Source organism: Ptychodera flava, chromosome 6 (assembly GCF_041260155.1).
Source record: "Ptychodera flava strain L36383 chromosome 6, AS_Pfla_20210202, whole genome shotgun sequence".
Lineage (NCBI taxonomy): Eukaryota > Metazoa > Hemichordata > Enteropneusta > Ptychoderidae > Ptychodera > Ptychodera flava.
Window position 1 is genome coordinate 19,499,619 of NC_091933.1, and position 21,345 is coordinate 19,520,963.

At 39.1% G+C, this 21,345-nt stretch overlaps 4 protein-coding genes across 6 annotated transcripts in view; 2 read left to right on the forward strand and 2 right to left on the reverse strand.

Annotated features, from left to right (window-relative positions):
• Nucleotides 1-279: 279 nt before the first annotated feature.
• LOC139135071 (dol-P-Glc:Glc(2)Man(9)GlcNAc(2)-PP-Dol alpha-1,2-glucosyltransferase-like) lies at nt 280-6,659 on the reverse strand. 2 transcript variants are annotated; one of them, XM_070702273.1, is made up of 3 exons: nt 6,516-6,659; nt 3,775-3,972; nt 280-2,157 (listed from the first exon to the last, which is right to left on the reverse strand). In XM_070702273.1, the coding sequence occupies exons 2-3, from the start codon at nt 3,961-3,963 to the stop codon at nt 1,060-1,062; spliced, it is 1,287 nt and encodes a 428-aa protein (XP_070558374.1). In that variant the 5' UTR covers nt 3,964-3,972; nt 6,516-6,659; the 3' UTR covers nt 280-1,059. The 2 variants fall into 2 exon arrangements, with proteins under 2 accessions (XP_070558374.1, XP_070558373.1); XM_070702272.1 differs by lacking the exon at nt 6,516-6,659 and adding an exon at nt 6,152-6,354.
• Nucleotides 6,508-13,601, forward strand: LOC139135076 (EKC/KEOPS complex subunit Tprkb-like). The gene is made up of 4 exons (XM_070702305.1): nt 6,508-6,695; nt 9,353-9,475; nt 10,815-10,988; nt 12,684-13,601. Exons 1-4 carry the CDS (start codon nt 6,522-6,524, stop codon nt 12,768-12,770), a joined length of 558 nt encoding a protein of 185 aa, XP_070558406.1. The 5' UTR covers nt 6,508-6,521; the 3' UTR covers nt 12,771-13,601.
• Nucleotides 13,602-13,994: 393 nt separating this feature from the next.
• On the reverse strand, nt 13,995-16,406 carry LOC139135077 (peptidyl-prolyl cis-trans isomerase-like 1). Its single transcript, XM_070702306.1, has 3 exons — nt 16,335-16,406; nt 15,755-15,909; nt 13,995-15,147 (listed from the first exon to the last, which is right to left on the reverse strand). Exons 1-3 carry the CDS (start codon nt 16,382-16,384, stop codon nt 14,852-14,854), a joined length of 501 nt encoding a protein of 166 aa, XP_070558407.1. The 5' UTR covers nt 16,385-16,406; the 3' UTR covers nt 13,995-14,851.
• The window catches only part of LOC139135075 (phosducin-like protein), an 86,521-nt gene continuing 81,317 nt past the window's right edge, over nt 16,142-21,345 (forward strand). Inside the window, exons 1-2 of one of the 2 annotated variants that reach the window (XM_070702304.1) lie at nt 16,142-16,249; nt 16,646-16,895. In XM_070702304.1, the coding sequence (XP_070558405.1) occupies nt 16,743-16,895 (153 nt within the window). In that variant the 5' untranslated portion in view covers nt 16,142-16,249; nt 16,646-16,742. Of the gene's footprint in view, nt 16,250-16,382; nt 16,896-21,345 lie in introns of those variants that run through there. The other variant, XM_070702303.1, reaches the window with a different exon arrangement.

Genomic DNA, 21,345 nt, shown 5'->3' on the forward strand with positions numbered 1-21,345 from the left:
GTAGAGAGCGCCCTCAAGTGACGGATCTTTCTGTCTACAAATCAACAAGAACAAGGCAAGAAGTGCTCGGTCATTTCAGCCAATCTGTGACAGCCTATTGTAATTTCTACTGTGTGCCTTGATAATGTTACAATGCAACAGATTAGGAACCATGGACTTGTGTGAGCAGGGGCATGTGATTGGTTGTTCAGTTGCTACGGTATATGGTATCTACCAATGAAATACTTCTGGCTGGAAACGCAGCATCTGACCAAAAATATAAAGACAGTAAATGATAGGTTGGTATGCATCCATTTATTTGATTGAAATAGCTCATAAATTTACATATACATATATATTTCTCATCTGAATTCTTTAGATTATTCATTATGTGAAGATTACAGTGCAAGATATTTGTTCTATGAAGTTTCTAAAAATGCTAGAAGTCTTAAAAACATATCCAAATTGTATATGGACATTACGGGAAACCTCCATTAACTCAGGAATACCCGACTTCCCTAGAGGATCAATTTCACAGACCTGCCTTTCCTACAATGGCACTACAATGGCACCAGCTGGATTAGATAAACATAACAATGGAACATTCACACCTGGGGGATTAAAAGTCTTCTGTTTGTCACCCAAGTTGGTCAGGCAAGAACTCGGGTTTCAGGTACCATGCAAGTTAATGCAGCCTTCCCCTAATGAATTGTTTTGAAACGCTGTCTGAAGTCCATGTTTTCCAAAATGCTTTAATTCTTCCAAGTATGGTCTGACCAAACTGGAAAAGTTTTGAAACCCTGTTTGAAGTCAGGCTCTCTCTAATTATGTCACTATGAACTTTTGGCCTTCCAGGAAAAGAAAATAATTCTTATTGCTAAGCAGTCTGAATGTCGCTAGAAATATGAGCTTCACACTATGACATCATACTCTAATGATACTTTTTATGTGGTACTATCTTACGTACCACTGTGCAAAAGAGATAAAGTTGTGCACTTTTTAAAAGTGACAAACAAGGAGTTGATAAATCGTTTGAAAATTTGCGGGGAGGAAAAATGCCGTGAAAAATACGGAGAAATGTTACCACATGAATCTCTGCATGTCTGGGTTGTCTGGCCACGTGAATGGATTGTCTGTGAAAAGACTGATGGTGGAGTAGTTGATGACTATGTAGAACAGCATCTCTAAAGCAATCAATGGATAGTCCTGTAGCTGCATGTTTAATCTGAACAGCAAATATGGTATGATGAAGTATCTGAACTCCAGCAGTTTTTGAGGTACTGTCGCCAGGATCAGGCACGCGCCAAAAACCAACCTCCAAAGCACCGTCTTGTGTGAAAGCTGATTGGCGATGTTCCAGCCACCGAATATGTAGAGAGGTACAAGAGCATACCTCGTAATCATGCGCTTGTTGATTATTTTCCTCCATACGTAGAAAGGGTAATGCCTGTTGTCAGCAATGAGGTACGGATGGACATATGTGAAGAAGTAGACAAGATTTATAGTGACTGCAGCGCTGGCGACCACAAAGACTGCGTGCCTCTTCTGAAAGACGACAAACTTGAGGAGATTGAACGGCACAATGAAGAATGGGAAGGCAAACACGGCAGTGAAGGCAAAGAAATAAAACAGCTGTGGAATGTTGAGGCAAGCTTCATGGCTACTCCGGTCGCCGACTACGATTCCCCCATTCTTGTACACAAAAGCCATAAATGCCGCTGCAAGAAGACCATATGGGAGGAGCTTCCCTGCCAGGGCAAGGACATTTGGGAAAAATGTCAAAAAGTTGAAAACATCTTTTACACTATCAATGATAATTCCTCCAATGGTTGGAGTTTGTGGTTCCTCAGTTTCAGTCTCTTCCTCTTCCTCATCCTCCCCCTGCTCCTCTTTCGCCAACCTTTCTTCTTCCTCCTCCTCCTCTTTGTATTGTTCCACCATTTCCATGGCGGCCACCCCCGCCACAAACACCACCCAGATAATGTTGGTCTGGCGGAACATGATGGCACAGGCCCCTGCAAGTGCGGCACCCACATGAACGCCGTAAAGACTCAGCAGATACATGAAAAGTACAAAGAACGTTGATCCAGCATCAGTGTAGTACAGAAATGTGAAGAAGTACAGGACTGGAAATGCTGCCAGGGTCATCGCTGTTATGGATAACTTAAGGCCCGGCACCTGCAGGGGAACAAAAATGTAGAATCCTTTAAATTTTAACTTGTCACAGTTGTAGAGTGAAAACAATTTGCAAGGGACCTATCAGCACCAATGTTGTTGGTTTCTATTCATCATTTAAAAATTCTTGTTTGATCTGCCAATTCCACATACTGGTACCATATCATGATGAAGATCTATGCAGAATCGGAGAGAGGTATTTTTCAGTCTTTCACTGCATGTGAAATTCAAGAACAATAAAGATATGTCATAAAACACGAGCTGGCACATTATCAACATAAAGATACTACAGTATGCAGGGTATGTAGTGTTCCCAAAGAAACAAGTTGCCATTGTACATGATCACGATAGTAAAAGAATGTTAGACTTGGTTCAAGTCTGTGATTTGTGAATGTTTGAGTGGAGTGAACGCAATGATTTGTATTCTGCTTTCATGTGAAACGCGCGAGTGAGTGGACGCGATGAGTAGGGTGAACGCGATGAGTGGAGTGAACACTATACAGCGGAGTTTCACCCAGAATCACAGACTTGGCTTTCTTGCACGATCTGCATTGCTATAAATTATTCATGAGATGACGATTTCTTTACTTATATATTATTCATAAGATGACATCACTAAATTTTACACATTGGGAGGAGTTACCAATTGACCCAAACGAGCATGCATAAAACTCACATGGCGTTGTTGACAAAATGTCGAATGCGATCACTCCCACAAAAGTCAGCACAACCTCTGTTGTATCACCTTAAACGCATGAAAATATCTGTGTTGTTTGTTGGGCCCATGCTGCAAAATGTGAAGATCGTCGCCGGTTATTCAAGGATGGAAAAAGACATCGTCCATACAGTTGTAGCCTGTTCTCTAACGTGCCCAAAGCGATGGAAATCAAAACAGTGTGGGGCGACTTTGTACGTCAGTGATTTTCCGCTGCTGCTGGTTAGTGCGCAGACGAACACATCTTTTCCCTCAATGTAATTCTCAACAAGCTTTCTTTAGTAATCTCGCATGATTAGCGATGGTCAACCGATCAGTTGTAAAACGTGGTTGATGTACGAACTTGATGCCATAAAACGATATAAAACATACTCGATGTCTAGCTTTGCACGGAGATGACAACAAACTTTTTAATGCATGCAGAGGTTTGTTAGCATGCGTTCTCCTTATTGACCAGAATAACAGCGGGGGCTGTCAATCATTTTATATTTGCTCTCCGTCACTGTGTACACAGTCCGTCTCACTGCCTGTACTTTGCAAGAAGTCAAAGTCGGTGAATCCGGCAGAAACTAACTCACTACTGCGCAGACTCAAATGTGATGCATTCAATCGCTGGGAAAACCTGGCGTGAGCTGCCAAATTCCGGATAGGTTTGTACGAAATAGGAGAGACACAAGAGAAACCATTATAAATGATTTTATTTTTTAAAATTCACCGACTTGAACCAAGTCTAAAAGAATGTGTACGATCAGGAAAAATCTTGTCATTCCTGGGATCAGTTTAGAGAAGGGCAATCTCTTGCTGATCTAGCAAAAGTTCTCTGATATCACTCATATGTATAAAATATCACTTGTTTAACACTCATTTACAAAGACTTCAGGTACATTCACTGGTTAAATCATTACCTCTTGACCTGGGTTGAGTTTCTTCAGTACTGCGTAAAACAAATACAGGTTGAGCATTGCAAACATGACATTTGTCAGTCTAAGCATGGTGGTTGAACAGAAGTCTATGAGGTCAGCTTCATAGTACCAGCTGACTTGCTTCAGCACACCAATAGAGACAAGGTATAAACCTGGCAAGGTGGTTATCATCGGATCCCACTGCAAAGAAAAAAGAAAGTTTGGAAACTTGTCTGGATAAAAAGGAGGATGGCTCATACTGTAGTCGATATTTGGTAAGGATTTAGAATAAGAAACCAGCTTGTGAATAATCTGCAATAGATGTAATATTTCGTATGGAAAAAATAGCAGGCCAAAATTTTATCTGTATCTGGCAGCAAATGAACACACTGCATATTGACTGTACTACTAAGATTCTGAAAAATCTTTATTTAGTAATTGCCAATATTAGTCTTTCAGAATGTGCTGTGATTTAAATATTGATAATGCAAATCAACAAAACCTACTTTGTTACAAGTTCCTATACAAATGCCCATTCTTCCACATGGCCGCAAATTATGTAATTTGCATATCAGAATTTGGTACATAATGGAAATCACATACATATTTAAAATGTTCATTCTGCAGCCTAGTCTGTCACTCTGGATCATAATAAAAGCAAGAAATCAAAACTGGCTGCACACAATACTCTCAGGGTTTGTATGAAAAGGTGTGTGTGTATACAGCCTTCCTGTGTAGAACTTCAGTCATTGAGCTATTAGCAAGACTGCCTCAGTCCTCCAACTAAGCCATTGAAAGTCAAAATAGTCATCTGTGTTTACTCTGAGGACACACCCACTCCTGACTTTAGTGAACAATTATTTGATGGAAGTGCAGAAATGAAATGTCTAGCTGCTGGAACATTATATGATTAAGGGTGATTTTAAAATGTGCAATAAGGAATTTATTTTAGCATTTGAAATATTCAGGGTCTGTGATAGCTGTGATATCGCAGCGGTACTTGTGGCGCGATCGAACGCGATCGGGTCATTGGGGTCATTGTCCCTGTGGCGATGACCCCAATGACCCGATCACGTTCGATCGCGCCACAAGTACCGCTGCGATATCACAGCTAGGTCTGTGAAGTATGAATTGCCTCACTCTTAATTTCCTGTAGTTTAACACCCATTGTGTCTTTCATAATGTGGGTGAAATAATTTCACGGTATTGCTTCATTTTAGATTACTAAGCGTGCATGAGCCAAATATGCACCCTTCATACTTATAATACCACAGTGTACTGGAGAGTATATCTCTACGCATGGATGTAGGAAGGGAGAGTCAATCGTTAACTACCTCCATAATCTATGAAATAGCCCTGTGCCTAGCTGCAAAATTGTAGCGCTATGGTGAGGCGGTCGGTGATTTTTGGTTTTTGCGACTTCGCTCACCGGTAGCGCTACAATGCCGATGGCCTTGTAGAGGGTAAAATAGGCGCATCCCATTGGACCAGGCGTGTTGATGTGAAATACTACTACATATTTACTGCATTTGGTCGAACCGACCTTTCTCACTACTGAAGACTAAACAGTAGGCTGCTCTAACCTTTCATTTATGGGGTTTGGAAATTGTTCAAACACGTCGACCGTGTTCCCGAAAACATTTCTGGGAACCGCCATTACCAACTTCCGGTAATGGCGGCTCTGAGAAAACACAGAGGCCCCATGCTCACTGTTTATGGAACGCGATCGACGTGTTCGAACAATTTCAAAACCCCATAAACGACAAGGTTAGATCAGTTTACGGTTTAGTCTTCAGTAGTGAGAAATCGGCACGACCAAATGCAGTAAATATGTAGCATTTCACATCAACACGCCTGGTCCAGTGGGATGCGCTTATTTTACCCTCTACAGGGCCATCCGCATTGTAGCGCTACTGGTGGGCGAAGTCGCAAAAACCAAAAATCACCGACCGCCTCACCGTAGCGCTACAATTTTGCAGCTACCCTGTGCCTTATGATGTGTAGGATTCTGACAGTCATACAGTGCAGTGAATCACTGAATGTGATCGATGTACACCCATTGACTCCATCACGGTAAGACTGAAGATTAGTGGACACAATGAGATTTTGTTTGCATTATGAATGAACATAGGATGTCCACTCACACACCATCATCAATATTATTTATGGCTCCCTAAGAAAATCCGACAATCTCTTTTAGTCCGCAACCAAAGGTGTGTCAAATAATCTTCAATTGTCCCAAACCGTATGACAGGGTCCCATAACGTGCGACGAAATTGGGAGTTAGACGACGTTTGTATTCCACTACTGGCTGTCACATTCAACATCGCCGTATTAAAGCCACGTGTGTATGTTTGCACAAGTTAGGTGAGCTGTATACCTCCGTAAACGAGCCGTTGCAGTAACGCTGGGCCTGTGGAACATGAAAAATCTCGTCCATGTACGGTGTCGGTTGTGCTCGTTCAATCTTCATGAACGTTAGTATCGTCGCGCCAAAGAATATGGAGCCAACAGTGAAGTATGCCTGCATCTGCAGAAACATCATGGAGGAAGCCATTTTGACTGCATCTAGATTTTACCCATGGGGCAATGCGGCGAGCGGCAGGTACGTTGTTCATTTTTCGCTATAAAGTAGAGTTCTTGAGAGGCAATTGTTAAGAGCTGTGTATAAATCAATACAAGCGGAATGCATGAACCCTGCAACCAAAAAAGGACAAAGTATTAGTCATAAAGTAATATTTTACCTGTATATGTCATTGAGGGCGCTGTCGCTGGTAAACATGGCTGCAAAAACGTTTGGACTTGAGTTGTTCCCTGATTGCAGAGTAACCCTGGCATTGTTTACTGAAGTTCAAAACTGCAGGGAATTGAAAAGAAGCATAGTGGACGGGGACATCGACGGTGCTCTCCTTAACGCCTCAATGGTAAGCTTTAGCAAACCTTTACATGAGCCTCTGACACGTGTTCGACCAAACGGTGCGGCACACAACCCATACTGTCACTGCCCGGTTAGACCACAGTCGCTCGAGAGCTATTCAGCTCAGGGACTATTCGCCCCATAGACGAGTATACAGAAGCGAGAAATACCCCAAGTCAGGAAACAGAATGGCTATAAAAACCGCGCCATGTAACATTCCGTGTCCGATTTCACTGTGAAAATTAGCAAGTTCATCTATCATGCAACCGTCGATCGTTCCCTATCATTCTAAAAGTTCATACCTGATACTTTATCTGATTCAAAAACGCTTGTTTCGTGTGATTTTCGGCCGAATTCGACGGACACCTCGCCAAAACCTGGGGGTGAGCAACATTCCGGTCACCTCTTGGGTACCTCCACTTTACTGACGTTGGCGCCGCCTACCCATGAGGGATGACTGGAATGTTGCTCACGCCTATGTTTTGGCCAGGTGTCTCTCGAACTCGGCCGAAAATCACAGGAAATGAGCATTTTGTAAGCAGATGAAGTATCAGGTATGAATTTTCGTGTGATTTTCGGCCCAGTTCAGAAGACACGTCGCCAAAACATAAGGCATGAACAACCTTCCAGTCACCCCTCATGGGTATACGCGGCGCTAACGTCAGTAAAGTGGAGGTGCCCAACGTCCACTGTAAGGTGACCGGAATGTTGCTCACGCTTATGTTTTAGCGACGTGTCCGTCGAATTCGGCCGAAAATCACACGAAACGAGCGTTTGTGAAGCAAATCAAGTACCAGGTATGAATTTTGAGAATGATAGGGAACGGTCGACGGTTACATGATAGATGAACTTGCTACTTTTCACGGTAAAATCGAACGTCGAAGATGACATGGTGGCACGATCCCTATACAAAATAGCCATTTCATTTCCTGACTTGGGGTATTTCTCGCTTCTGTATACTCGTCTATGGGGCGAATAGTCCCAGAGCTGAATAGCTCTCGAGCGACTGTGATTAGACACACTGGCACTGACAGTTGGGCGTTTAAGTGTACACGAGGTCTATCTTTTCATAAAACAGAGTCACCTCTTGTCATTGTAGATTGGAAAACTTGTAGCCGAAAGAATTTCAAATTTCAGTTCAGGGGCATTGAAAGCCGAGATGTAAGAGGTATCCAGAACAATAGCATTGGCAGCCTGCAGAGATTGTAGCATTTAAATAGCTCTGCATGGCAGGGCTGTGTGTTACCGGCGTTATACGGCCTCCCTGTGGTAGGAGGCCGTATAACGCCGGTAACATACAGCCCTGCCATGCAGAGCTATTGTGGCATATGACCCATCAATTAAACACAGCAAAATGTTGACATTCTCTATTGTCATTATCAGTGATTTATCATTCACAAAACATATTAATTAGAATGGGTCCCACTAATTACTGCCCGTGACTGCCCGTAGCTGCCCGAGGACTGCCCGAGAACTGCCCGAGGAGCAAGTAGGCCAAATTTCGCCAATTTTAACACTTAGCCAATAGCTTGAACTTATATTATGCCTGGCTAACCAAAAATATCATTGATTTAGTGTTTTCTTTAGCGGCTTTAGAACCCGAAAGACGCCGGGCTTTCGACGAGAAAGATGTCCCCATCTTGATTATGAGATCATACCATTCAGTGCAAGGGGTGGTAGGCTATCAAGCTGTACGCACTCGGCGAGGTTATTGTACCACCTCTCGGACTAAATGGTATGATCTCACTATCAAGCTGGCGGATGTCCTTCGAGCGGGGCCGTCTTCAGAGTTCCAAAACCGCCGGAGAAAACATCAGGTTAACGCCAAATCAATGATATTTTTGGTTGGCTGGGCATGTTTTAAACTGAACCTATTTGCCTAGTGTTAAAATTGGCGAAATTTGGCTCACTTTTTCCTCGGGCAGTGCTCGGGCAGTTCTTGGGCAGTCCTCAGGCAGCTACGGGCAGTCACGGGCAGTAATCAGTAGGACCGATTAGAGAATCGGTGAAACAATCACTGTCTTCTTATTTCCGTAACGAGAATTAATTAGAATGAGACGTTGAAAAATAATGTCAATGACAATGGCACAGTGACCTGTATAAAGCCATTTTCTCGGACGTAGAGTCTTCATTGAGTAAAAAGTTGAGTTACAGGGTCATGATACATCTAACATCAGATACCAGTCCTTGATTGTGTGCTTCAATTGATACCTGCTGCTGGCATCTCCCCGGGAATAATAAGGTCACAATTCACACTTTCAATTCATGTTGCTTTTAGTGCAGATTTAAGATGAAACTATTCAGTACATCACATGTTGTGATGAAATAAGTAGGGTAAATTGCCAAGTATTACAACAGTAAATTTTCCCACTCCAGGAGGCAGTAGTTGACTAAAGAGAGCAAAAGTTGTGAATTAAAACCTCTTGGATTTCAAGTTTTTTATGCTTAATATAAGCAGATCAATGCATACCATAAAGAACTTCATGGCTAAAATGTATGGTACTGTATGTAATTTTCATTGCTTATAATTACCACACTAAATGGTTCGTACCATAATTGATGTGTGAACAATCATGACTTTGCCGTCACATCAAAATGTGCAAGACGATGACTCTAGAACAACAGTGATTTAGTCATCCAGTATGTGATACATTTAACTTTCAGATTGTTGATCCTTTCCAAGTGTTGGTAGCAGCCAATAAAGCGATACACTTGAACCACCATGGAAAGATGAAAACCAGAAATATCAATTCCGAAGTCCTCTTCAATCTTTCCCCGACTAATAATGTAAGTACAAATATAGTGATGTTCAGTGAACACTGATGTGAGAAAGTTGCCAAGATTTTTATGTTGATACAAAATTATTGTATACAAAGCAAAACAGTAAATAGATTTTGGGAGGGGAATGTCAATGTCAGTGCCTCTAGGGTGGTTTGGTTCTTTACAAATAATCACTTTATGTCCAAGCAAAATTAAAAATGTTCATAATGTCACTCAATGATTTATGCATGTACATGTTTCAACATTTGCACACCTTTCCAATCACTTGTGATGCTCCAAGTCTTCACTCTAGCTCCTTTCTGTAATAAAAGAGTTCTCTACTTGCGCCTGTCATGGAGGATAACATATTATGAAGGCATGATGGGACATACTATCATGCTGTTGTTCATACTAGGCTTTACATAATTGTTCTTCACAAGCGTCACTTTGTCTTCTGTGTTCAAGTGCACTTACATGTACACAACAGTGTAGCAGTGAACACATATCCGAGCATACTACTGCATGAACTTGAGTTGTTAGTTTCAGGTGATTTCACAACAAAATGTTAGAAAACATGCAAAATTCCTGTAAAATATTTACGTAGAAGAATTCCTTCTATTAAACTTTATACTGATCTTTGCTGTAATTCCTTTGACAAAATTGTTGCAAAATTTAAAGAAATCTTTGTCTGCTAAAGAGTAAGACTACAACAAATTGTATTGATGTCAGGAAAATATGTAGCAAATATTGCTGGTACTGATGCAAGCTTTACAAAATTATTCATAGATATTCATCAGCTTGGTAGATAAACTGTCAATAAAGATCTTCTAATCAGTTGATCACACCGCCATCTAGTGGTCAGCTGTAAATATTTTACTTCTTTCTTTTTTTTGTCATTCTGTTGAAGATTGTCGTCCATGACAGATCGAAAGTACATACACTGAAAAATATTGACTTGTTCTGTGGTAGAAGCTATTTTAATTCTAAAATTACAGATACCAAAGATGCTAACTTCTTAAATGTGACACTCTAGGGGCTTGTTCACCCAGTTTAACAGAAAACATAGAGATAATAAAAATACATTACACATTGCTAGGCCTAAAAGTGTCTTTTGCTGTTCCAAACATCTATGGTATCAATGAGCAATGTCTGATTGTCACATGACAAAGAAGTTGCATGTATTCGTATTCACCAATACAAATTCACCGTTTCAAAGAGATCTGTTCTTGGTTTATATTGTTCTCCTTGACACTCAGTGATTGTATCATCTATCCAGAATGATCCTACTATTGCTCTGTCCATGAGTTTGTAGTCATAGCAACCACTTCCATTCAAGTTTCTGTATTCTCTTTTTGTCATGTGACAGATTTCTGATGCTTTCAAGAAGTTTGGTCTTGGTGACGACGACACTGCCTTCCTTGCGGCCATTTTGAATGACAACAACGGAGATAAGTTGGAAAGCCTAGAGCAGCAAGTCGATGGTAATATGGTTGGTTTAGATCAACTGAAGATTACCACAGATCAAGCTAAAATACAGAAGGTAATGATGTGTTGTTAGGGCAGGGTTTGTCATGGGTTGAATTTTGATTGCAGTCACAATACCATACTGCGTCTGTTTATTTGTGATCTGTTTTTTTTGACCAGTCAGGTCAAAGTAGCACTACGATTTTGAGTAGTACGATAAACCCCATGGCAAGACGGTGCAAGCACGGCTTACTTAAGTTATTTGCACCAGAGCTTTAAATGTATTCTGCCGGTGTCCCTGCACAAGTGTCATGGTATGCGCACGGTCCAACACAAGTGAACTCTGGTACATATGTAATGATTTATAATTCCAAAGTCTCGTATTTGATGATTTTTGGTAATTTCCTTCATTATTTTATTTCTGTTGATAAAATGATATTTTTATTGTGTTATAAGCACACTGTCTTCTGGGATGTGTACATTTAACACCTTACTTGTACATCATAGTGATCTTTGTACATTACTTTGGCAAGTCGGGTCAGAAACCCCAAAGCTCATCCATCACACAATAGAATGTTTGATCACCTCAGTTGTCACAGACTGCCCAAAAGTCACACATTTGATTGCAGAGTTGATACAATATTGTGTATCCATGGCATGTGGCAAGGACTAAGGTTTGGGTAAAATTGTCAATTCTAATATCAGTATATGCAGTGTGGTTCATATCACTACATGTCACAGAAAGATGGCACCAGTAAAGATGAGACACCACAAACTTTTGGATATAAACTGAGATAGGTTTTTGTTGAGGGATTCTAGCTCTATACTAGCACGGGCATTCATGGGGATCAATTATGACAATGTTCACATTAAATTGTGAAATGCAAACAGAGGTGGATGCCATTTTTGCAGCTTGATACCATAGATTAATTAGGGATGGTGCTCAGTAATTTTTTTCAAATTTTTTAATCATTAAAGACCCATCGGTAGGTGTCTTCAAAACATCAGTATCTGAAGTTCAAATTCACAGAGAAGTACACTGCAACCTTTCCCAATAGTAAATTGATCAAAAAGATCAATAACCCGGGTGGAAAGTGCAATGACTGAGCAGTACGTACATCACAGGAAATCTAAAATGTCAAGATCATAACCCCATTAGATGATGGCTTGACCCCCCATTGATACATCAGGAAATTGAATTTTTTTTCAGATTGTAATTTCTTTCGTATAAACTTCCCTTTTCCTATCGTTGTCACAAATTATTTGCAATACCTGTCTAAAATCCCTGTTTCACCATATGTAATAGATTTCCATGTAACATGGAAGGTCGTTTCCTTTATTTCATTTCCTGAACTTGTCCATTAAAGAAGAGATGCCCATATGCAGTTTTCATCCAGCTCACATGGGAATCACTAATTCAATAGCATGCCCAGCACTCCACCTCAGGATTATGCCATTAATTTAATGAATTTGCCTGTCATACCTGACAACGTAAACTCAAAATATTACATAAAACCAGCTTTTCAGTAAATCTAATTTTACGTTATATTTGGAAGACACAAGTACATTTTTCTTTGCATCTAACTATATGATATATTTTTTAAAATTAACCATATATATAAGTTCACAAAATCAGTTTTTTTCATTTCATTGGATTTTCATGCACGTCTTGAAACCTTACAATGTTCAGCTATTGGCATATGGATAGCTCTCTCTTGCTTTGACCAGTAGACAGTTTCAGTTTCTATCAATGCATCTTCTGTCATTTCAGATTTACAAAATTCAAGATTTGGAACTGAAAAACAGCACACTGGTGGATGCTGTCGTCTGCAGAATGGCAAGCAAAGATGCCACCTAGCCCACAGGCTGGGTCAACCCATTGCAGCATAAATTTAGTCGATTAACTAAAAACGACCGAGATGAACGGCACTTGGCAGCACACAGCACGCCACCCACAGGCCCTCATCTCATGAACGCCGTACACACAAAAGTACCAATATGGTAATTTACAGTGCCGGGTTTATGAACCTCATCAAATTAGTAGATGAAAGAACAACTCTCAGGCATTGCTACAGGCAACATGAACTTTTAAGATTACTTCATTACAGAGAAAGACACATGGGGATATATGCATTGGAAGACATTTCATCCGAAATTACAGTCATAATGAAGCCTGGCCCCCGACATTCAAATTGATTTCACTTCTGGTTTTATTGTACATATTTCAAATTTAGTTTTTAAGAATTTGCTCTTGTTCTTGACAGAAAAAAACATTAATTATGCCATATTTTTCAACTAAGCTTTTCCTGTTACCTGTAACATAACCGCTCATGGACGTACGTGCCGTAATTTCACTTAGGTAATGACTGACACACTGTGTTGATAGCAATTACCCTACTCTGCAACTTATTAAGCCATAAATAAGAGTGGTCCCAGACAGGCATCAGTAAAACTATCAAAGTACCGGTACATGTACTATTATTGTAGCAAAATAAAGTAATTTATGTTCCATGCTACTTGTACTGTAAGCTGACAATAATATCAATTGTGAACAACTTCCTCCTCGCAAGTTACTACTCTGATGAAGCACAGGTGAACAAATTTATATGAACGACAGCGTCCACTGTAATGTAGAATGTACAAACATATGTTTTGGCAAAGTAAATGTTACTATGACAACTTGCAAGCATTTAGTCTGATATATTTTACAACCACTATTCTCAACAATGCCTGGTAAGTGTTGGAAGAATTACTCAGATACAAATAATCTCATGAGATATGTCCATTTAAAAATATATTCACAACTCTTTATTCTCTCTTTTCTAACATCTGTTGAGTAGACACACTGAAAACTCTGTTGCTATTACCTGTAAGTTTACTCATTTGTCACCTGCAATTGGCCTTTTGCTACAAAGTCGTTTCAAAACCCCTGTGTACTGTCAACACACTACTCTTCACAATTCTAAATCAAAATTGGCTAAGCATGCACTTTAACATTTGCGCAATGTAGATTTCTGGAAATGTGTTTTGAATATGCATGTTACCTACCATACAGATAACTCAAATGCTTAACTATTCAAGCTCATTTATCAAATTTGAACACATTTTATTTAAGCAAGCACCTGAGGTTAAGTTGGCACAAGAGCAAACCTGTACAGAGTATTTCTTCTTTTAATCTCACAAAAATATGATCTAGAAGTCGAAAAGTATATATATAATTAATATGAATGTACTAAGTTCACCTTTTCATCACTATGGTTTGGCCAAAATCCATTGTTTTCAAAGGTGATTGTGGCCCTATTTACAGGGAACTGGGGTGAACAAACGGGTGAAACTTCCGAATCAAAAGGTATAGTAGCTGTAGGATGTAGTTGGAAGGACACCTACATATGCATCATTCTTGTATGAGAAATGGTGGCCAGTAAACAACCATCACCTTTCTCTCTCTAGTGACATTTGGTTATCAAGTCCTCTTTGAGCAGGCAAAGTTGATATCAGAGTGAATTTAAGTACACACTTTACTAGTAAAGGCAGTGAAAATTATGAGTTCATATGTTGTGCAGAGTGACTTTGGCCCAGTGTTGATCGAAAGTGCAATATATATGTTTATACAGATATTCTCCTGGTATAATCAATAACAATGAAACTAAGGGTGACCATTAGGTAATATGACATATGGGACTGAAACTACTTCACTATATATCTGTGATTTTATAGTTTTGACAATTGTTGTGACTTCTTTGGCAGCTAAGTTATTCTTTAATACATTTAAAAGCAAGTACCGTAATTCTCAGAAAGTTAAGTATCAAGACAGACAATGTCTACCGGGACGACTTGGTACACCACTGAATGGACTGTCATAACAGCAAAATGAATAATCCCGAACTGTCAAGTCAAAGCCGACACATTCCAGAGTTCAGGGTTTGATGGTGCTCAAGATCATGACGGTGTGGTCGGGTATGCTCTCATAATTCTAACATCATCGACAGGTCGATCCCCCGTATCGGTCTCTACCATTCCCATTCTGTTGACGATACTGATGCCACCGTACACCCTGCCGAATATTGTGTGCTTGCCGTCAAGCCACTGTGTCGGTGCCAGGGTAATGAAGAACTGGCTACCATTGGTGTTTGGCCCGCTATTTGCCATGGATAGAATACCCGCTCCCGAATGCTTCAGTTCTGGAGAAATTTCATCCTCAAAGCTTCTGCCGTAGATGGAAGCCCCTCCTCTTCCTGGAAAAGGAACGTAATGAAATTATGCACTTTGGAACAAATATTAGCATTTCTGTAAAAGCAGGTTTTGTACAGGTACTTATTTATTTGTTGCAACCCTCTTAAAGCCCGGGATCACTGAAAACAATGGGAGCAGCATATTCCAAAGCACTGACAATGAAATTAAATGTACAGATGATGAAATATCAAAAATTCTGGTACGTTCGCTTCTGCAGTATCAGGAGGAGGAGTTCTTTCTGCTGTGAATAGCATTCAATCTAAAAAACATGCATGATTTCTGTTAATACCAGTTTATCCCTTTGTCATTATATTTTTAATGGATTCTTAAAAAATATTGTCTCCTACTCATCACAAAATTTACAGACAATTCATTGGGACATGTTGAATAATAACAATTCTAAATGCTGTTTCTTTTGCATATATAGTTCTAAGCATAGTATAAATTCAAGCAGTTAAGTTTTAGCAGAATTTGAGGACCACTCGATGCTTAAAAGCACTGGTATGACAATTGTAGTTACCCTCATTTCTGAATTTCATGGACAATTTGTAGCCACAAACGTTCACAGCGAGCACGTCCGCAAAACCACAGCAACTGAATATTACAAACCTGTTCCTGTTGGATCTCCTCCTTGGATCATGAAGTCTTTGATGATTCTGTGGAACTTGCAGTTGTTGTAATATCCACGCTTGGACAGTTCAGCGAAATTCTGGCAGGTTTTTGGTGCATGTAACCAGTACAGTTCGATAGTTATCCTCCCCATGCTGTGAACCAGATTGATGTTGTTAGTGTCAGCGCCCCCACGAGGCAATCGTGAAGTTTTGTCAAACTACTGCCCTACGGCCCGTTATTTGCATGAAATCAGAACAAGAACTTAAATGAAACGGTACTAAATTCCGTTGGAGCAGGATCATAATGTGCAAAATAGAACTTGTGAACAAGCGTGTTACACGCTTGTTCTGTCCATGCGTACTGTACACCCATTCAAATGGCACAGCAGTACACCGGCACCCACCACAGTACTGAACTGAACAATGAATGACATGTGTTTGCCAACGCTCGAGCGTTAAGTTGACAGGAAAAGCGGTTTGCATGTCTTACAAGGTAATTCCCGTTTTTGTCTGAAATAAACTCCCGACTGAGTTCACAAAGGGCAATACTATCCGATCCGATCAGCACAAGTTCTTACCTTGTCTCAAGAACAACGAGCGGAGAGTTTTCAAACGTGCACGCCGCCATGATGAATTTTACCCAGCACGCCTTTCGGTACAAAATGGCAGCCTTCTCTTAGCTCTTTGCATCGAGACATTTCTTTTTGTTTAAATATAGCCTCGGCGCTGCAAAACACCAGAGTTTGAACGTAAAATCGCGACTGAACATCTGCGATAACGTATAAAATTGGTAACATAGAGCTCCTAACCGAGAGGGGATCTTGTGACCAGATACGAGGGGTCAACAAACTTTCATCATCATTTTCTTCACTCATTCATCTATCTCCAGAAATACTTCTATTCCGATTTCGTCGTTTCTTGAAGTGTGTCTTCAAAGCATTTAGGAGAGAGGAAAGAAAACAACACACAGTGGGGCATAATCAGCCATGGCTACACTGGAAGATAGGATTTTAGGTGAGAAAACTCAATATTATTGCAGCAGCAGTGAGGATGAAGAGGAGGAGGATGCCAGACAAGGGGCAATTCGAGGTCAGAATGAGCCAGAGCCAGACGCTGATTACAGTGGTTCTGCAACACATGTAAGAATATTTTCATTATTTCAGTTCCGAAAACAAACCTTTCAGGAAATTTACATGAGTCACCATGTGTATATTTGTATCTTGTGATGAGGTTGTTACCATAGCAACAATGATGTACGAGTACCCTGTCAAAGGCAAACTTCTTGGCATCATGGAGAGAAATGCAGATCAAAATTGACTCATTATTTCTTACTCATATTGTGTACACTTATTTTGAAAGTCAATTAAAGTAAATTATGAATGTCTTCAAATAACACGTCAAATCGAACTGTATATTGATGTCTATCTATCCATATAGGATGGTTTTAGGTCTTCAGTGATATCTGTCTCACATGAAACTACACGTAGAATGAATTACCTTAGAAATAGTCTTGCTTTTATTTCCTTGTTAGATAAATATGCACATTATTATTCTTTACATGTGTATATTTGCTGAGAAAAATGTATAAAATTTTTCCATTGGAGGGTCTATGAATTTTCTCAGAAGTTTTATGTGTTGAACCTTGGTAAGACAATTTATCCATACCTAAACCGTAGACAGTGGTCTTTGACTCCACTTTCTGTTGCTAAACCGAATAGCACCAAATTCAGGGGTGAACAAGCCATTTTCCGACTCACTGTCCCTTGAGAGTAGGATTTCCAATTCACTTTACACCAAAAGCAAGTCACACCACACCACTTAATGTTCCATTGCCAATTTCCACTAAACTACCTCTCACCAAAACCACCTCATAGCCGCACACCAAATCCTCTTTGTCCTCAGAACCAGGGCCTTAGAACAACTCCATTTTGCCAAACACTGTGCAAACGATGCAGTAACTCACAAAGATTTCATTACCTATCTCATCCTGCAACCAAACTCTTCAACTCAGCTTTCAGTCAACACATTTCAAGAAGGTTACGTTGTGCAAGGCACCAGATGAATATAAAGCACTATACTGTCTACTAACCTTAAATCTTAGGGGATGGTGTTGCCATAGACTTTCGCCAAACTATTATTTGTAGGACTATGATTGCATGTGGTTTCACCAGCGCATTTGGGTTATTCTTTTCTTTTATTGTTTTGGGCCGACATATCATATTATGTTGGGCTACCTATAAGTTTTAAAATGAAGTGGACCCCATGGCAGGGCTAGAAGTCAAAGAAAGATCACAAGCCTAGCTTCAGTCTCCCCCGGCTGCATGACTATGTCAACATGTTACTAGCTGAATAGTTCACTTGTCCATTGGGCTACTAGAGGCAAAATACTAAGTGTATAAGCCCATGTTATATTTGGCAGCTCATCTCTGAACTCAGTCAAGATTCTGCTTTTTAATTTATAGCCAAAATAAAGACATGGAATCTAATAGCTCACACAGGGGGCTGCTTAAGGCAGACACTTTTGGTACTGCAGTACGAAAAGAATATTTTCCCTGACTGCATAGTCTCTGCCATTGCAATCCCACAATGCTTTTGATTGCATCAGTGTAGGTCATATGGCCCAGCTTTAGTAGTTTTTACTTTGATGAAGATTTGCAAGCAAAAGCTTTGTAAAGTTAGTTATAAGATAACTTGAAAAAAATTGAAAATAAAACGCATCGTATTTTTGTTTGGGATGAAACATAATACACTGTTCAATAGCATCTGCCCCTGCACACACTGGAAAGCGTCAAAACTTGTGTCAAGTATTACGGCCGTAGCACAAAGTACACTACAGCTTGTTGAGTAGTCGGACTCAACAAGCTACAGTACACATAGCCAGTGGGACTAGGAGGCCATCAACACCTGAGTGATGAAGAGGAGTATCTTAAGAATGTCTAAATTTATCAAAAGCCCATCTGCTATGTCACTCTGTTGAAATTACATAGTTGCCACAGTTTATAGACTCAGACCTTTTTGCTATATTATAATTCTCGTCGTTGTCTTTATATGAAAACCTAAAGTCTTAACATGTGAATGATCTGTGATTGCACTGTTGATGCAATGTTCCCATCCAAATGACTGTCTATGTTTTTGTGTTGCATCAATTTCACAAAACACAGTCTGTTAAGAGGTTGAAAGTATGGTACTGTAACTAAATGTTAACTGTATTATGCATTCAGTTGGACAATACCATATTTTGAAACTGTAAAACGTAAAATTAGTCAAAGAATAAGTATGATATACTTTTCGTGAATATAAACGTTAGATTCATGAGTAGAAGAAAAAGCTGTCCATCACAGTGGGTCAGTCCATTATCAAATAGACGTTTCAAGATTGACAACAGCAGTGCATTTTATGCTCATTTTTAATATGTTGAAATTTTAAGTCAAGGGGAAAATGAACACCAGTGTGCAGGTATAGTCTAAATGGGACTTGTTTCAGGTTACAGTAGGATTTTCTATTACAGAGAACATGGGCAACTGGACCATTGATAATCAGAATACTTCTAAGTTTATTGTTTCACTTTTTATGATATGTTTAGAAAGAATTTCAGGATGTAAAGTAACAGAATCAATTCATAGGAAGAACAATCAACCACGTAATGAATTTCTATGCAAAAACAAACAGAGCTCTGAAAAAAAATTGTGTTCTAAGCCTTAAGCACCATTAAGAGGTTGAGATAAAAGACACTCATCACTAGATTCAATCCTGAATTTATTTGATGTCAGCATCCAGAAATAAACTGGTATTGTAAGATCCAAAGTAGTTCCTTATTTTCTTTCCGTATAGTAACAAAGATAATGTATCTCTACTGAATCCCAAGGGAAAAAAATCACAATTTTTGCTCTGTGCACAATGGACACTCAAGGGCATTTACAGCCATAGAGACACTGTCCATGTCATATAAGTTTCACATAGCTGCATGCATGCATAAGCTAGTCAACCAGTTATAAATCTGAGAGCATTTCTGTACTCTCTATCTCTATATATATATATATATATATATATATATATATATATATATATATATATATATATATATATATATATATATATATATATATATATATATATGTATTATATATATATATGAATTTTAGTCTTGTAAAGTAACATTAGATAGTCTAAAGTGAACTGTTACAGTAGAAGTTTGTAAAATTCAGGACGCCTTTAAAAAGTGATAAAACCCTCTTTTTCAACAATTATGCAAGTCATCGGAGTTGTTGTGGATGATTGAATAAAATTCATGATGTTCTTGTGTTGGCAAATTATTGATCATTTTAATTCAACTATCAGTGCAAGATACATGGTAGATTAGTATTAATTTATGCAAATTATATTGATGAGCATTGTTTCAGTATTGAAATTTTATGGTAATGATTCTTTATCAATGTGGAATATTCATCTGCCCTGAATTTTGCATACAATTCAACAGAAAAGAAAAAAATCTCTGTCCGTCATTGTCCAAAGGAGAATCTGCGGGCGAAGAGAGGATGTGTGGCAGAACCATCAACAAAACAAATTACTTTGTCTAATTAGTGGTAAAATTTGATCCAACCAAGTGTCACCTTTTTAGCTAATATAGACTATAGTCTATAGAAGCTATTGGGATGGGTAGCCGTCCGGCGTCCGTCGTCAGTCTGTATGTATGTATGTATGTATGTCCGTTTGTGAGGCGTCCGTCCACTCAAATATCTTGAGAACCGCAGTAGTTACTGATTTGATATTTGTTGTGTAGATGAAAAATATGATTTTGAGAATTTTGAACTAATTTTTTTAATTTTTTGATATTGTTGAAAATAGGCAAATTAATGCCAAAAAAGGTGTTTTTGGTAAAAAATCTTCTTCTTCATAACCGCTGGTCAGACAGCTTTGTTATTTGGTATACAGGTCCCTAGGGGTAACCCAACTTAGATTTGTTCAAATTGTGATGAAATATGCAAATGTGTATTTTTAAGGAATTTTTTGTCATTTTTGGTCAAAATTTGACTTACATTGTATGTAATTCTTGTACTGTATAAACCCTATCAATTCACCAGAAAAAAATAATTAATATGATTTTAAATAATTGAATTAATTAGGAAATCATCAAAGCCAAAATAATTTTATTGTAGAATTATCAGAAAGTTCAACTTTTTTTGACAGTTCATAGTGAAATGCTTACCATCTTGGAGGATTAAAACATGTAAAGGCAACTTTCCTGAATCCCAACTTTGACATATTCTGAACTGTCATTTATTGTGCCCTGTATGTTATCTAAAAGAAATTGCTCAAAATAGTCAATAGAGATAGAGACAGAGATAGAGAAAGTTCTAATTTCCATTTATGGTTGACTTGGTAAGGATAAAATGAAATTAAGTTTTGAGGAAAAAAATAGAGTGGTCTATTAAAAGAGTGGTCAAAGTGATAGGGGTTTTATGGTAAAGCTGGGCTGTAAGATTCCTCATGTGCTATTTATAGCAATTATGCAATCTGTGTAAACAGTGCAATGAAAGTTCCAGAGTCCTTATAATGCTTTTGATGACCTTGAACTTCTTAAGTTTCAAA

Excerpts from the sequence above, each read along its gene's own strand:
- LOC139135071 (XM_070702272.1), bottom strand. The coding sequence starts at position 6,328 with ATGGCTTCCTCCATGATGTTTCTGCAGATGCAGGCATACTTCACTGTT. Across the intron at positions 3,973-6,151 it reads GCAACGGCTCGTTTACGGAG|TGGGATCCGATGATAACCAC; the intron begins GTATACAGCTCA and ends TTTTCTTTGCAG. Across the intron at positions 2,158-3,774 it reads AACTCAACCCAGGTCAAGAG|GTGCCGGGCCTTAAGTTATC; the intron begins GTAATGATTTAA and ends GTTCCCCTGCAG.
- LOC139135077 (XM_070702306.1), bottom strand. The coding sequence starts at position 16,384 with ATGGCGGCGTGCACGTTTGAAAACTCTCCGCTCGTTGTTCTTGAGACA. Across the intron at positions 15,910-16,334 it reads CTCGTTGTTCTTGAGACAAG|CATGGGGAGGATAACTATCG; the intron begins GTAAGAACTTGT and ends TCTGGTTCACAG. Across the intron at positions 15,148-15,754 it reads AGGAGATCCAACAGGAACAG|GAAGAGGAGGGGCTTCCATC; the intron begins GTTTGTAATATT and ends TTCCTTTTCCAG.
- LOC139135076 (XM_070702305.1), top strand. The coding sequence starts at position 6,522 with ATGTCATTGAGGGCGCTGTCGCTGGTAAACATGGCTGCAAAAACGTTT. Across the intron at positions 6,696-9,352 it reads CTCTCCTTAACGCCTCAATG|ATTGTTGATCCTTTCCAAGT; the intron begins GTAAGCTTTAGC and ends TTTAACTTTCAG. Across the intron at positions 10,989-12,683 it reads ATCAAGCTAAAATACAGAAG|ATTTACAAAATTCAAGATTT; the intron begins GTAATGATGTGT and ends CTGTCATTTCAG.